The 16,298-nt window shown below is 44.7% G+C and overlaps 1 protein-coding gene across 2 annotated transcripts in view; it reads right to left on the reverse strand.

Moving 5' to 3' along the window:
- SENP2 (SUMO specific peptidase 2) overlaps positions 1-16,298 on the reverse strand; it is a 42,675-nt gene that overhangs the window by 13,150 nt on the left and 13,227 nt on the right. Inside the window, exons 8-12 of one of the 2 annotated variants that reach the window (XM_044003929.1) lie at positions 11,338-11,432; positions 10,806-10,857; positions 6,728-6,791; positions 3,674-3,760; positions 1,359-1,490 (exon numbers count right to left, since the gene is read on the reverse strand). In XM_044003929.1, the coding sequence (XP_043859864.1) occupies positions 1,359-1,490; positions 3,674-3,760; positions 6,728-6,791; positions 10,806-10,857; positions 11,338-11,432 (430 nt within the window). The remainder of the gene's footprint in view (positions 1-1,358; positions 1,491-3,673; positions 3,761-6,727; positions 6,792-10,805; positions 10,858-11,337; positions 11,433-16,298) is intronic. The other variant, XM_044003930.1, reaches the window with a different exon arrangement.

The raw sequence follows: 16,298 nt of genomic DNA on the forward strand, positions 1-16,298 counted from the left end.
ATTAATGTTATTATGTGTATATATATATATATATAACCTATATCAGATTACCTGCTGTCTAGGGGAGGGAGGGGAGGGAGAAAAATCTGAAATTGGAAAGCTTGTATAAACAAAAGTTGAGATCTTTACACGTAACAGAAAAAATAAATAAATAAATAAATTTAAAGTACTATATAAATGTAGTTTACTATTTAATTTAAAAAAAAAAAGATGAGCGGGATGCTATCAGAAAAACCCAGAAAGACTTACACGACCTGATGCAAAGTGAAATGTACTGTGTACAAAATAACAGCAATACTGTAAGATGATCTGCTGTGAATGACTTAGTTATTTTCAGGAATGCAATGATCCAAGACAACTCTGAAGGACTTAGAATGAAAAAGTCAATCCATCTACACAGAAAGAACTGATGATATCTGAATACAGATGGAAACATATTTTGTTGTTGTTAGTTTTTTTTCTAAAGTTTTTTTGTCTGATATGTTTTGCATGACTGCACATGTATAACTTAGATTGAACTGCTTGAGTTCTTAAGGAGGGGATAGGGAGGAAGGAAGAGAATTTGGAACACAAAGTTTTAAAAATCAATGTTACAATTTGTTTTTACATGTAAGGTGGGGAAAAATTCTAAATAAATAAAAAATAGAGATGTAGACATAGGCTACACAACTGGAAACTGATTCCCAAAGAGAAGCAATACCAGGACAGAGCCTGGGGGTCCTAAGTGGGAACCTACCCACTCATGTCAAGAGATGTAGGGCAGCGACCCAGCAAAGGAGCCTGAGAAGGGGCAGCATGAGGCCCTGAAGAAGCAAGTCCATTCACTATGCCCTCATCTACAAAAGGAGAGCGCAGACTGGATGGGCCCTGAGGCCCCTTTCTCTATCCATAACCTCTGGAAACCTCAGTGAGTCTAGCAGCTTAGGCCATATGGAAAAGAGAGTGGGAGCTGAGAAGGAAAAGCAGGGGATGAGTGCGTTGTGAAAGGGTGAAGAAAGATGACTCAGAGCCTGGGGAGCATGCAGAGGGATGCCAAGAGGGAGAGCAGGGGGACAACTGAACAGGCAGCCTAATGAATGGGTCAAATCCCCAGCACTGTGCCAATGCCAGGCACTGTTCCTGAATTTTCTGTCCCAAAGTGGCTCCTCCAAGCCAGGTAGGGGTGCATGAGTGGGGTGGGATATAGGCTTATATTCATTCAGATACAATGAGAGGATTCTCTGGTTTAGGCCAGGCTTTTTTTTCTGAATAAAATTTTAAAAGCTGTATTTCAAAACCACCAAAGCATTGTGATAGTCGGGGGTGAGGGGGAAGGGGGGGCACAGGGCCGACGGATGGGGGACAGGGAGGAACCTGACCTCATCGTTGAGCCAGTGAGAATTCCTCAAGGTCTGTATATCCCCACGGGTGATTCTTAATTTGAAAGCACTGCTTAGGATCTCATCTTGGGGGCCACAGCCCAGGGCTCTAGTAATCTCTTTTTCCATATCCTGAAATACAAAGTCCATAGTTGACAATGTTAATTGTAGAACCATACAGTACTCAATTATCAATTATTATCAATTATTAAATTAGGAAAACTCATTGTAATTAATCTTCAGGAACACAATTTTCATCAAATACATACACTGACTATTGACCTAAGTGGAAAAAAGTATAAGATCTAAAGTTTTTTTACCCAGGCTATTCTGCAATATTACCACTATTTAATACTTGGCTTCTGGCTACAGTAAGTCAGTGAGTACACACATATTATCTATGTTCAACTAGACCCCAGGCAACTCAACTAATTTACTGACAAGCCAATGTTCTCCGCATGAAGCCCTTCAGGAACTGTGACAAAGATTTGGGGGTTTCTGCCTATAAGGCAGTTCAGGTACCAGGAAAAGCCTTTCCAACCAAGACCCTTACTGATCTCCCTGCCTCTTACCCTAATGGGAAAATGATGGATTGCAACTGGTTACGGTGGTACTGTGCTGCCCACTCTAGGCACGGAAAAAGTGAGCAGAATGTGAGGAGGATGAAGGAGAGACCTGAAAACCTAGGCAGTTTTCCTGATCTGGGCCTGTCTCAATGTTGTGATATGAGGCGAATTCCCAGTTGACAGAAAAATATCAGTAAGTCCAAGAGAAAAGACTTTGATTTTCTCTGCTGCTGCTTCCTCCTACTGCACAGGTAACAAGGAGCTAAGTACCATTACTGCACACACAATATCCAACAACTTAAAAGTTGATCCTTCTCCCAGTCTATTTTTTTCCTTTTTACATCTTCTAGTACTGGACACATATACCCAAGTGTAAGTTGGGCACCTTAGCACAAAGCTACCTTAGAAAACCCTGTAGAAGCCCCTCAGTGATAGACTCTCCCAGCAAGCCAGAGGTCAGGAGGGTGGGAGGAAACGGGGGTGAGGGGTAGTGGCCTATCCGATGAGATAGGTAAGTCTGCCTTTTAGTCTTTTTTCTCCCCCCATCTCTCTGATCTGTGTGACCTGGACTGTTTCCCTGTCTGGGCCTCATCTGTCACTAAGGGACCAGATGGCCTGCATGGCTTCTTCTAGCTTTACAATTCTAGGACCCCAAGTGCTGGATAAGTTCGGATGAAGGACAGGTCAGGATAAGTTGGGGTAACAGAGGAACCCTCTGTGGAGTTAGTCCTTCAAGGATGGGCAAGATTTGGAAAAGAAGGAGAGCAAGATTCCCAGCAGGGGCCGTCACAAGCAAAGGCATCAGGGCAGCCCTTCGGTGGAAAGTCAAACCAGAGTGGGAAGGTGGGCTGTGTACTGGAGAGCCCTGAAGGTAAGGCTGAAAGGGCATGTTCTCAGGGATAAATAGGAAGAAAATGATGCTTTAGGGGAAAAAAAATCACTGACAGTATTGTTTAGAGGAGGGACTGAGGCAGAAATTGGAGGCACAAACCCAGCTGAGAGGCCTCAAGTGAAGAGATCTGGGTCTTCTAGGGGCTATAGAAACAGAGAAGAATGAAGCTGAGAGCTGCTTCAAAGAAAAAACCAAAAGCAATCAGTGATGGATGAAAAATGGGGAGGCTGACGAACGGTTACCAATGATGCCACCACATGGCATATAGAGTTATGGCTGTTTTGAATCTGAAGTGATGGTGAGGAAATCTAAGTGGGAGTGTCCCTACCAGCACTTCTAAGGACAGAAGGCATAAAGAATCTGTCTTGGGAACTTTCTTAAGCCTGGGTTTCCTGTTTTAGATGAGTCTAAGAAGAGATGTTTAATTAGGTTCATTGTTTTAACTTCAATCTATTTTTATAATTTTCATACACAAGATGTGTTTATAAGCTACACTCATCTAAAAAACCACAAAGCACTCAATCCTAACATCAAAGAGATTTTAAGCATCATGAGTTAACTTCTAAAAACTAGGGCCCATTTTTCCTCCCCACAGGTTACAGCTGTTGCTACACAGAAGGCAGTGACAGCCTTGCTATCATTAGCTCTGGTCACCAAAGTCATCCTCATGATCCCTCCCATGGTCCAAGTGACTGCCCAGTGTCTCACTCTGATTCCTCATACATATAGTTTGTCTACTTTACCAACCAAAAGACGTTCAAAGCAAACTTGCCCCAAAAGCCTGACAAACTAATGTGACTTTAAACGTCCCAATGTCCCAATGGCAGAGGACCAGACGAGCCAGCCACGCACAGTACCTCAGTGAGTTCAGGGGGCTCTTCAGGGGTCTTTTCTTTCTCTTTGCCTGAGCTGGGCTGTTCTTTCATCTCGGGCCCAGAGTGTCTCTGTTTGAACAAAGCAGGGGTAGCGGTATCAGTCGCAGTCTCAGTCGCAGTCTCAGCAGTGTCAGTAGCAGTATTGGTAGCAACATTGGTAGCAATATCAGTAGAAATATTGGTAGCAATATTGGTAGAAATATCGGTAGCAATATTGGTAGAAACATCGGTAGCAATATTGGTAGCCATATCAGTAACAAAATCAGTAGCAAAATCGGTGGTAAAATCGGTGGCAAAATCAGTAGCAAAATCGGTGGCAAAATTGGTGGGAAAATTGGAAAAATCAGTGGGAAAACTGGTAGGGAAACTGGTGGGGAAACTGGTGGGAAAACTGGTGGGGAAACTGGTAGGGAAACTGGTAGGGAAACTGGTGGAGAAACTGGTGGGGAAACTGGTGGGGAAACTGGTGGAAAAATCAGTGGCAAAATTGGTGGAAAAATCAGTGGCAAAACTGGTGGAAAAATCGGTGGCAAAATTGATGGCAATATCAGTAGTGATAGCAGTAGTGATATCGGTAGTAATATCAGTAGTGAGGTCAGTAGTGATAGCAGTAGCAATATCGGTAGTAGCATCGGTAGCAATATCGGTAGCAACATCGGTAGTAATATCGGGAGAAACATCGGTAGAAACATCGGTAGAAACATCTGTAGCAACATCAGTAGAAACATCTGTAGCAACGTCAGTAGAAACATCTGTAGCAATGTCGGTAGCATCAGTGGCAACATCGGTAGAAACATCAGTAGAAACATCTGTGGCAACATCAGTGATGTCGATGACGTCGGTGACATCAGTGACAATATCAGTGACATGGGTGACAGTGTCGGTGACGTCAATGACAGTGTCGGTGACGTGGGTGACAGTGTCGGTGACATGGGTGACAGTGTCGGTGACGTCAATGACAGTGTCGGCGACATGGGTGACAGTGTCGGCGACGTGGGTGACAATGTCAGTGACGTCAATGACAGTGTCGGTGACATCAATGACAGTGTCGGTGACGTGGGTGACAGTGTCGGTGACATCAATGACAGTGTCGGTGACGTGGGTGACGGTGTCAGTGACTGTGTCGGTGACGTCGTCGATAGTGTCGGTAATGTGGGTGACAACATCGGTGACGTAGGGGATGTCGGTGACAACATCGGTGATGTTGGTAACAACGTCGGTGACGTCAGCGATGTCGGTGGCAACGTCGGTGGCGATGACAGTGGCAACATCTGTGGTGACGTCGGTGACATCAGTGGCAACATCTGTGGTGACGTCGGTGACGACATCGGTGATGACATCGGTGGCAACGTCGGTAGCAACCTCGGTGGCAACATCAGCAGCAACCTCGGTGGCAATATCAGCAGTGGTATTTCCATTGTCCAAGCTAAGTCTGGCCGACACTTCCTCTGAGAGATCAGGCTCCGGCTGCTGCACCCTTTTCTGTTCAAAGAAAATTGCCTGATACTTTTACTATTTTCAATGCTAGACTTGCAGCTCTCTTGATCACATAAAACACATGGGATTTCTCTCAAACAGGAAGCAGGAGAGGAAGCCAAACCAGCCCATCCTGTAGCTTTGACCTCCCTCCATTCATGTGCTTGCCTATCACTGTATGGGTCAGAGGAAGGGGACATGAGGCCCACACATCCCTGCCCACTGCACCAGTGCTCACTTCTGTGGAAGGACTATATCAGCTTGACAGGTCACATACTAGATCCATTATTTTACGTAAGGAATTCACAAAGATAAACCCAATGCTTCTTTCCCCCTCAGGGAACAGCCCCTGTGGGAGCGAGGTAAATGAGCAGTCAGCAGGTCACCTTCCATCAGGCCTCCGGGCGTTCAGCTGCCATCTCCTACCCAGCCACCAGTCACCCACAAGTCACCTCAGCTGCAAGGAGTGACGATGAGTTGCTCCTACCCTGCTATTAAACAATGGCTGCCAGCTACCAGAGGGTACTGAGCTGTGCTCACATATATCTGTCTTATCTGCACTGTGGAATTTTACTTGCCTGGTCATTAATGGCTAATAGCAAATGGGCTTGGAATTGTGGGGAGGGGCCTATTCTGGGTAGCATTAGGGATCCAAACTCCTCCTAGCCAGGTCTGGGGTTGATATGCCCAAAGTAACAGTGATCAGAAGAACTACCTCTTTGGCTGATTAGAGTCAAGATACCCTCACCCTATGGTAACCAAAAATTGGGTTTGGGTTTTTTTTTTTACAAACAAAAGAACAAGCACTTAGTCTGTGCCAAGCACTAGTGTTAGAAACAGAAGGGTTAGACCATACCTCTCCTCAAGGAACACACATTCTAAAAGGGAGGCTAAGGAACCTTTTCTCCCCATATCCTGGTACTTAAAAGTCATCTTAGTTCCTCCTTACCTTTGCAAAGTATTTTGCTGAAATCATTAGCATTTGCTGAATCTCCTTTAGCTCATCTGGACACAGAGAATTCACTCTTCCTAATTATTTAGGACACTGCTTACAAACCAAATGGACCGTTCTAAGAAACCTCTGAACACTAACATCCTGAAGCAGGTCAGAAACCTCAGCTCCCAAAGCAAAGTACACAGTGGCCTTCTCTGAGGAGTATACCCCACCTCTTCCCGGTGGATAAATAAGCACAACTCATCTCCTTCCCCAGAAGTGAAAGAGACCTAGGTAGTAATGCCAATAACTCTGGGGGGTCGGGCAGAGGAGATGCTCACTCATTCCTCCTTCATCACTGAATTCCAGGCAACCAAATCAGCAAGAGAAGGATGCCAAAACAAGATGGAAAGGGTTTTCTCTCCTCCATGATCAAAGGAACACAATGAGAACAATGGAATTATGGATGAAATTAAAAGTTAAACCTTGGATTCAGGGAACCTACTATGAATTATTACAAAGCCACCTATCAATTCTCTGATTTATTTTTTTTTGGTGGGAACCAAAAATTAACCATTATTCAAGTGAAAGAACAAAAATATGTTAAAATAGAGTCCCATACTTACATTTTCATCTTCTAGTCTATGTCCATCTGTCTTTTCAGGTTCTGGAATTCTTGCCTTAGAATATCTGAAAAGGGAGAAACAGAAAGAATCAACTTTGTTGATAAATACAACCTTGTACAATTCTTAACCTTTTTAGAAAACTTAAATGACGTCAAAGAGGAAGGTTGGGGGACAGAATTCCTAACCGTTAAACAAGAAATAGAGAAGATTATAAAAACATTATCGATAACAACATGAACAATGCTCCAAATCACTAATAAATGAAAACTAAATGAACTTTTGAGGTTTCACCTCCAAACCAGGAAATCAGCAAAAATTATTAGACGGGGGGCAGCTAGGTGGCGCAGTAGATAGAGCACCGGTCCTGGAGTCAGGAGGACTTGAGTTCAAATGCAGCTTCAGACACTTGATACCTACTAGCTGTGAGACTCTGGGCAAGTCACTTAACCCCAATTGCCTAACCAAAAAAAAAAAAAAAAGTAGTATTTCGGGGGCAGCTAGGTGGCACGGTGGATAGAGCACAGGCCCTGGATTCAGGAGGACCTAAGTTCGGATCCGGCCTCAGATACTTGACACTTACTATCTGTGTGACCTTGGGCGAGTCACTTGACCCTCATTGCCCTGCTCCCCCCCCCCAAATATTAGATAGGAATAAGTCAATGCTGGAAGGATTGTGGTAAGATAGACACATTAATACACTGCTGGGGAAACTGTTAATCAACCCTACTGTGTTGGATAAGAATTTGGGGGAATTTTTTTTTTTTTTTTGCAGGGCAGTGGGGGTTAAGTGACTTGCTCAGAGTCACATAGCTAGTAAGTGTCAAGTGTCTGAGGCCAGATTTGAACTCAGGTACTCCTGAATCCAGGGCTGGTGCTCTATCTACTGAGCCACCTAGCTGCCCGGAAAATAATTTTTTTACAGAGACTAAAATGTCCAAACCCTTTACCTGAACAATCTAACTCCTGGGCATATACCCCATTTTACAGTTAAGGAAACTAAGGCAAACAGGATTAAGGGATTTGTCATGGGTCACACAGCTAATAAGTATCTGAGACTAGATTTGAACTCAAGATCTTCCTGACTCCGAGACTGGCACTCTCTCCTCTGTTCAAGCAGAACAAGGAAAATTATACACACAATGGTTACCATTATGTAAATGAAAACTTCCAAGAAAGCAGCTGAACAGAGATGAATGGAAACAACCCAGCTCTGTTCTGGAAAACAAGCGATACAATATGAGTAATGCAGAAATACGTTTAATGAGACTGTACATATATAACCTATATCTGATTGCTTGCTATCTTGGGGAGGGGGGAGGGAGAAAAATTTGGAACTAAAAATCTTATGGAAACAAATGGTGAAAACTATCTTTACATGTAACTGGAAAATAATAAAATACTTTTATGATGAAAACAAGTGATGGAGCATCTTCCTCCTCTGGGAATTAAGCCAACAGACCCTATGGGCAGGTATCACAGACCCCACTAGAGTGAGTCATTTTGTCAGCTGGTTTTGTTCTTTGTCACAAGTAAATTCAGGTCACAAGGAGTGAGGTGAGGAGACAGGCAAATGAACTACCATTTATGAAAAGGAAACTATTTGGTTTTAAATGGGAAAGGAAGTTTGGTACAGCAGAAAGAACACAGTATCTGGAGTCCGAAGGCTTCGCAATGCCACCAGCTGCACACGGGACCCTTGGCACGCAGCAGAACTCCTCTGAGCCGGTTCCCTTTCCACGAAAACGAGGGAATTGGGCTTGCTGAGCTCTAGGGTTCCTCCCAACTCTCAACATATGATCCCAGGTGTTCGGAATAGCTTAAATTTGTATAATCTTGTTAACTCTCTGATTCTAAGGATCTATGATACAGGGATGGGTTTCCCCTTCTGGCAATAGAGAAAGTAAAACTCTGACATTTTGGCTGTGACCCTGCAGCCTCTCATAGGCCAGACTGGTTCTCATATGACAGGCAGATATGTTGATTTGGGGTTGCAGAGAGAAGCCCTTGAGATGAGAAGCAGAACCTGCCAGAGCTTGCCTTGGGGTCCTTGCCACAAAGAGCAGGACTTTCCCACCAAAAAAGAGAAACAAGCAAAAATCCCTAAGTCCTGCCTTCCTTTTCCAGCACATTTAAAATTCTGAATATTAACATCAAGGAAGACATAAAAGAGTAAAACATTTTGCTAGCAAAACGCCAGAAGTCTAGCACAAGGCAGCTCTAACTATTAGAAGGCCTCCCTGAGCATCCAAAGTAGGATCCTCCCTAAATTCTTGAATCCCAGCACCCTGACAACAGGGCATCCTCAAAGAGACTCACACTCATTCTAGAGATCAGTCACAACCGACAGAAGAAAAAAGACAAGGGGATGATGGATGCCTATTGTCCAGGGTATGACACGCAAATGGACGGAAAGTCCAATGAGCTAGCCTAACAGTACCAAGACTGTGGACACACACCAGAGTTAGAGAATTAGCCTGCACCAGAGGAAAGAAGAGAGCAAGGGTGGATTTGCTTGGGAAATGACATAGCACTTGCAAGGATCCCAAGCTGCCCCTAGTATAAAATTCATGATATATAAAGAACAGTATTTTCCCAGTGATATTATATGACTGCCAACATGGAACACCAAAATCTCAGAAGACTCAAAATTGCAGGTGACCAAAAGAATAGTGGAGGGACAAAGCATACATATGAAGAGGCTGCAACATGTCACAATCACTAACACATTGAAAGTGGCATTTCATGGGGCAACTAGGTGGCACAGTGGATAAAACACCAGCCCTGGATTCAGGAGGATCTGAGTTCAAATCTGGTCTCAGACACATAACGCTAGCTGTGTGACCCTGGGCAAATCACTGCCCCACCAAAAAAAAAATGGCATTTCAGAAAGATAGAGGACTGACAAAGGAGACTGGCCAGTCCCATAGGGAAAATGTGGGACAAAGAGCCTAAGGTCTCCCAAAAATGAAGACCCAAAGAGGCAGCCTTCAGAACTTTCCTATGGAAGGTTGACAAAAGGGTCTTGCACAGGAATGCCTGGATGGAAAGTGGTCTGCACTGGAGGAAGCAATGGCCACCCTGAGTAGTTCACACATCTTCTGGAGTATCTATGTAAGAAATGGAAGACAAAGAGCTTGGTGAGCTCACACCTATCCAAATTGGCCAATATGACAAAAAAGGAATATGCTAAATGTTGGAGAAGATGTGGGAAAATTGGAACACTAATGCATTGTTGGTGGAGCTGTGAACTGATCCAAACATTCTGGAGAGCAATTTGGAACCATGCCCAAAAGGCTATAAAGCTGTGCATACCCTTTGACCCAACAATAATACCACTACTAGAGCTATATCCCAAAGAGATCATAAAAAAGGGAAAAGGTACAAAAATGTTTATAGCTGATCTTTTGTGGTGGCAAAGAATTGGAAATTGAAGGGATGCCCATCAACTGGGGAAGAGCTAAACAAGTTGTGGTATGTGAATGTAATGGAACACTATTGTGCTGTAAGAAATGATGAGCAGACAGATTTCAGAAAAACCTGGACTTACATGAACTGATGCTGAATGAAATGAGCAGAACCAAGAAAACACTGTACACAATAACAACAACACTGTGTGATGATCACTTGTGAAAGATTTAGCTCTTCTCAGCAATACAGTGATCAAGACAATGTCAAAAGACTCACGATGAAGAACACTCTCCACATCTAGAAAAAGAACTGCAGAGTCTGAATGCAAATCAAAGCAGACTATTTTCACTTTTGTTCTTGGTTTTGTTTCGTTTCTCTTATAGTTTTCCCCTTTTGTTCTGATTCTGCTCTCACAACATGACAGTGGAGATGACTGAGAGCAGACTAAGTGCAAGGAAATGACATTCACTGGTTCCTGTCAAACTGTGACATCGAATGATGAGCTTGGACTTTCTGCAGAGATGTCATGATGCCTCAAGAGAGATGCCCAAAGAGATCTTTTACTCTTCCACCCAAGGAAGTCTTGAGATTTCTAGAGAATGTCACATTCTTAAACAGAACCATTACAAAAACATTTCTTGAAAGTACCCAGAAATCATCAGCTAATTACCTTTTGTCACTTCTCACAACACGAACCGGTCCCCATGATTCAGTAACTTTGTCTGTAAGAAATGTAGATGAGGCAAAGATTACACTTGATCAAAACTGAAATACACATGCTCATATGCGCTCGTTCCTTCTCTCTCTCTCTGGCTGAGAGGGCTTCTAAGTATTAAGCTGCTGATTCCCAGGAAAGGCTGAGACCAAAATTTCAAATTCTGTCAGTCATGTCTCACAAAACAAGGTGTCTAATGAATAAAGGTCTTCATTTTTGACCCATGGTCTTCACTGTGAATGGATCCCTTGTGTTCAGAACTGCCATTTGGTGAAAGGAGGAAAATTTAAAGATCTCAAAAAGCTACCATATATTTGGGGGATGATAACAAAGAGGAACCTTTCCCCACTCAATCACCTCTTTCTAATCACCTTAACGTTTCAAGATGTTGTCCTTTGCCCTTAATGATACATAATTCTTCAAATTAAGACTATGAAATATGGACTAAGTAGAAGACTGTAAAGCCAGGCTACAAAGGGGAACTCACATTGCTTTGGAACAAGCTGACCCGCTCTCATCCCGAGATGTTGGTCTTCCCCCCAGCCACCATTCCTTAATCCTTCCACGTGACATCTATGAGAACTTTAGGAACAGCAAAATTTCAGAAGATCAGAAACAAAAGAGAGGACCACGACACTCATTCATTCCCTGCTCAGCAAGTTTCTCTAAACAGGAATTACAAAATACCCCAGGGATATATTAGGGAGCACAGGGAGCCACATCAGCCCGGACTAAAAGAGGACCAATTTCAGGATCTAGTTTTGACCACTAAATGACTGTGGGCAAGTCAATCTCTTGATCTTACTCTAATCATAAAACCTGGACAATAGTGGCAACATAAAAATGTCATGGAGACAAAATACTGAAAAATAAATATTATTTTAAAAGGCCTTTAAAGAGTAAGAACCTAAAATTTTAATTGGTCAGCAGGTTAAAAGATCATTTCAGAGCTACACTACTAAAAAGTAACTATAGCATACTTGCAAATATCTTAAGTCTTTTACTACAGAAAGGTGTAGTTGAGGAATCTGAGCTAAGTGTGCTAGGTACTAAAGGCATTCTTGTTAAATTGCCTTTCTAACCTAACAAACTCCATAATCCATTAAGCTTATTCTTCTTTTCCCAACAGCATCTAGACCAGGTTGTGAAAAATTATCAAAACATCTATGTAACTCTCCAACTTTCTGGCTAGACTAACTGGATGTTCTCCAAGAATCAAAATGGAGCTTAAGAAAACAATTCTGCAGATGACATAAATCCCAAGTATAATTCCTATATGAAGTTTGTTTTACCAAAACTTCAAAATGAAATTGGCCACTTTGGCACATGCCATTTCACATGTGCAGGCACTGTTGAGTCAAATCCAGTGACAATCCTCAGGCTACACCTAAGACCTGCAATAGCGTTAAGGAACCCGAGGTCCATTACTTCAAACACACCTGGCCTCCCCGCCCCCCACCTTTTTTCTGCACAAACTAATAACCCTTTGGGCCCCAGCTTTCACCCCTCCACTTTTTTTTTTTTTGTGGGGCCATGGGGGTTAAGTGACTTGCCCAGGGTCACACAGCTAGTAAGTGTCAAGTGTCTGAGGCCGGATTTGAACTCAGGTACTCCTGAATCCAGGGCCCGTGCTTTATCCACTGCGCCACCTAGCCGCCCTACCCCTCCGCTTCTTAAGCAAGGTTATGAGGCTTCTGGACTTTCTATTTCTCTTGCTGGCTGAGAAAAGGTCGAGAGAAGGGCAGCTTCCCTCTCCCTCACTCCCTCCATGGAGGGAAGCTGCAAACTCCTGGGACAGAACCTTAGATGGAAACCTTCTTCTTCTTGTGCTCAATTCTCAGAACTCAAATAGAAACGACCCTGAAGGAAAGTGAAAGCAAACATGGAGGGGATGGCCAGGCTTCAATTACATGTGCAGTTGCCTGCTGGTCCCTAGTTTGCTGCTGAGCTCATTCCCATACTTATCAGCCTCTCACAGGAACCATGAGCAGACTGGTCAGGAATGAATTTCTCCTTTAATAATAACCCTTGACACCCACTGTAGCTCTTCCTCCTCACTCGAGTCAAGAGGGCCACCTCCTATCTAGACTAGTTCCACCAGTAGTTTTATGAGCCCCTAGGACCCTGCCCTCCCCACCAACATTCTGGGCCCCAGCCACCTCCACCCTATCTCTATCACGCCCCCTGTGTCCCTGGAATCTCTCCCTTCTATCATTAACAAGCTTTCCCTCCTCTGGTTCTCCTTTCATCTTCTCGCACCCCCCCCTCCCCAATGACAGTGTCTTCCTGCCTGCACCTTCTCTCATTTTCCCTCCCCAGGAGGAAGGAGTCAGCAGACTCCCCATTGCTCCCTCCAGTGCCTCCCGGCTGCCAGCGCTCAACCTCTACTCCTTTGGAGGCCATTCTATCCCGCAGTGTCTTGACAAAGACGGATCCTGGTGGCCGTCAGCAGCAGCCCCAGGCCTCTTCCTCTCCTCTGGGCCTGGCTTATAGTCCTCCTCTCCAACACCGACGTCCCTCCAGACCAACGTCTCCTCTGCTCAGGCGCTACTCTCCACCCTTTCATACACTGGCCTCTTCGCCCACATCCCTCTCCACTTGTCCTATCATCTTCGTGCCTCGCCAAGCTCAGCCACAGAACCCTCCGTCCATCCGCATCCATGTGCTGCTCGCCAGGCTGACTGGGTCCACCTCATAATCTCTACTGGGCCCTCACTGCAGCAAGGCAGCCCTTTGACTCCTCCTAAACAGACTCTTTATACCACTCCCCACAACAGCTGGTCCAAAGCTTCTCTTTCTCAACCTTTCATCCCTTCTCATCAAACCTGGTCCCGTACTTTATTGAGCAAAGAGGCCATTCATCATGAGCTCCCTCTTCTCCACTTACTCAATGTCTCACAACCTACTGACCTCATCCCCCATTGTGAGAAATAATTCTGTGGCCTCCTATTCTGTTCTAGTCAGTATTAATCAGTGTGATATAGTTCTATAGGGGTAGCAATGAGAAGTTCCGTATATTAGGCCTCTGAGGTGTGAACTACAGTTGTAAGTTCACTTGCTTAAGCATAGGAAGCTAACTGGAGGCCCTCCACTCTTGTTTTTCCTTGTCATGGTGACCAAGCCCAGTGTGGGAGAAGTGACTCAATTACATGGAAAGTCCTCCAACTTTTTTTTTTTTGGGGGGGGGGAGGGCATTGAGGGTTAAGTGACATGCCCAGGGTCACACAGCTTGTATGTGTCAAGTGTCTGAGGTCGCATTTGAACTCAGATCCTCCTGAATCCAGGGCCGCTGCTCTATCCACTGCACCCCCTGGCTGCCCCCTCCAACTTACTTTTGTACCCCTGGACCACTCTCTCTGTCCACCATAAGCAAGTGGCCATCTCATGACCATCTAGTCAGTGGAGATACTCCCTGATCTGCCCAACTCATTTTTGCTTACACATCCTATGTCAAGCAATGGGATTTCTGTAATCTGTACACCTGCTTTAGACCATCTGGTATTAAACCTTAGAAAGATAAGGTCCTGGAAGAAGGCGGCCTCTCAAACCGTGAGGAAGAGCTGAGATCCTCTTCATTAGAGGGAGCCATGAACTCAGAGCTCTGCCTCAGTCTCTTTTATTGTAGGTTGAACCATTTTACTCCCCACACCATTCTCTCCAATGCCAGCCCTTCTGAGACCCTTGATCCCCTCCTTGTGTTTTTGTTTTGTTTTTGGTGAGGCAATTGAGGTTAAGTGACTTGCCCAGGGTCACACAGCTAGTAAGTGTTAAGTGTCTGAGGCCGGATTTGAACTCAGGTACTCCTGACTCCAGGGCCGGTGCTCTATCCACTGCGCCATCTAGCTGCCCCCTCCTCTTATCTTTAATCTTCACTCCCTCCCTACTGGCCAGTGGCCTAGTCCTTACTGCTTAGCCAATTTTCACTCGCCTCTACCATCCCCTCATGCTTCTGTCTCTGCTCCCTTTCTCATTCAAGCTCCAAGAACCAATGACTACCACTTCCTTCCCTCTTATCATTCACTCTGCACACCCCTGTAATTTCACTTCCAAATGCATCACTTAATTGAAACCGTTCTCTCCAAACCTCTTTCATTGCCAAATCTGACAGTCTTTCCTCAATCTGCATCCTTCCTGACCTCTCTGGTACCAGTGGCCACTCTCTTGTCCTAGATCATCTCTTGCCTCTCCTTTGTGGGGCTATCCCCCATCTGCTGCCATCTAACTGTTGGTGGAAGCCCCAGACTCTGTCCAGGGGCTCTTCTCAATGGCCTGACCAGCTCCCGTGGGTTCAATCATTGACACAGACTTCTCCAAGATCTGTACGTAGCCAGTGACAGCTCATCACTATTGGCCTACGGGGCATTTTGATCCAGTGTCCAAATCAGAAGTCTTTATTGTTTCTCCAAAACCTGCCCACCCTTCCTCTTTCTCCTGAGGCCTCTGTCAGCCTTGCATGCACACAAGCTGACAACCTTTGCTTGCCCTCAGCCTACGCAGTCAGTCACTTGTCTTTCTGTCTATTCTGCCTTTTCTCTCTAGGTAAACCAGGTCCTTCCCATCTCTCTCCTGGATCATTGCAACTGTCCCATACCTGGTTTCCCTGCTCTCTCTTCAGCCTGCAAAGTGATATCCCAAAGCCCAATGTTAACCGCGTCCAATCTTTGCTCAGCACACTTCAGGGCCAACCTGTGGTGAGCTCTTCACCGGCTGGCTCCAAATGCCCCTCCCCTCCACCTCACCCCCCCCCCTGCCCCCCTTCACAACCGCTTTCCACATTCCAGCCTGACAGACCTTGGCCATTCCTGCTCCCCTCCCTATCTTCCCCTTCCTCCTGCCTCCTCAGCCCTGCCTGGAAACCCCAGCTTCCTTCAGAGCTCGGCTCAGACATCATCTCTTCCATGAGGATTCTCCTGATAACCCTCAGCTCTGTGTATATACTCATCAATGAATTTGTTCTTCCCTGTATTCCCCCAAATAGAATGAATGCTGTTTGAGGACACCTAGTACAATGCCTGGCACATAGAAGGCACTTAATAAATGCTTGCTAACTGACTCAAAGGGAAGGAAAAACAAGCAAAAGAAGATATTAGGAAAGGAGAACTGGAATTTGAGAAATGGCTAGATTTCACTGGACACTGACAAATTTCAGTTTCCCAGAAATTTAAAAAATTTTTCAAAAATCCAATGTCTACTATTCACTACCTTGGCATGTTCTATTGTAACCAACATCTAAAACCAGAGATTGTTTTATTGGTGATGATAAAGTGAGCACCAGCTCCCATTTCTAAAATACTTTCCATACATTGGTCCATTTGATTCTTAGCATGAGCTTCTGAGATGGGTACTAATGCTACTGTTATCTACATGTTGTAGCTAAGGAAACTTTAGGCTCAGAAAGGCTAAGTTATTAGCCCATGGTCACACAGCTTTGTGACCATCAGAGGCAGA

The sequence above is a fragment of the Dromiciops gliroides genome, chromosome 4 (assembly GCF_019393635.1).
Source record: "Dromiciops gliroides isolate mDroGli1 chromosome 4, mDroGli1.pri, whole genome shotgun sequence".
Taxonomy (NCBI): Eukaryota; Metazoa; Chordata; class Mammalia; order Microbiotheria; family Microbiotheriidae; genus Dromiciops; species Dromiciops gliroides.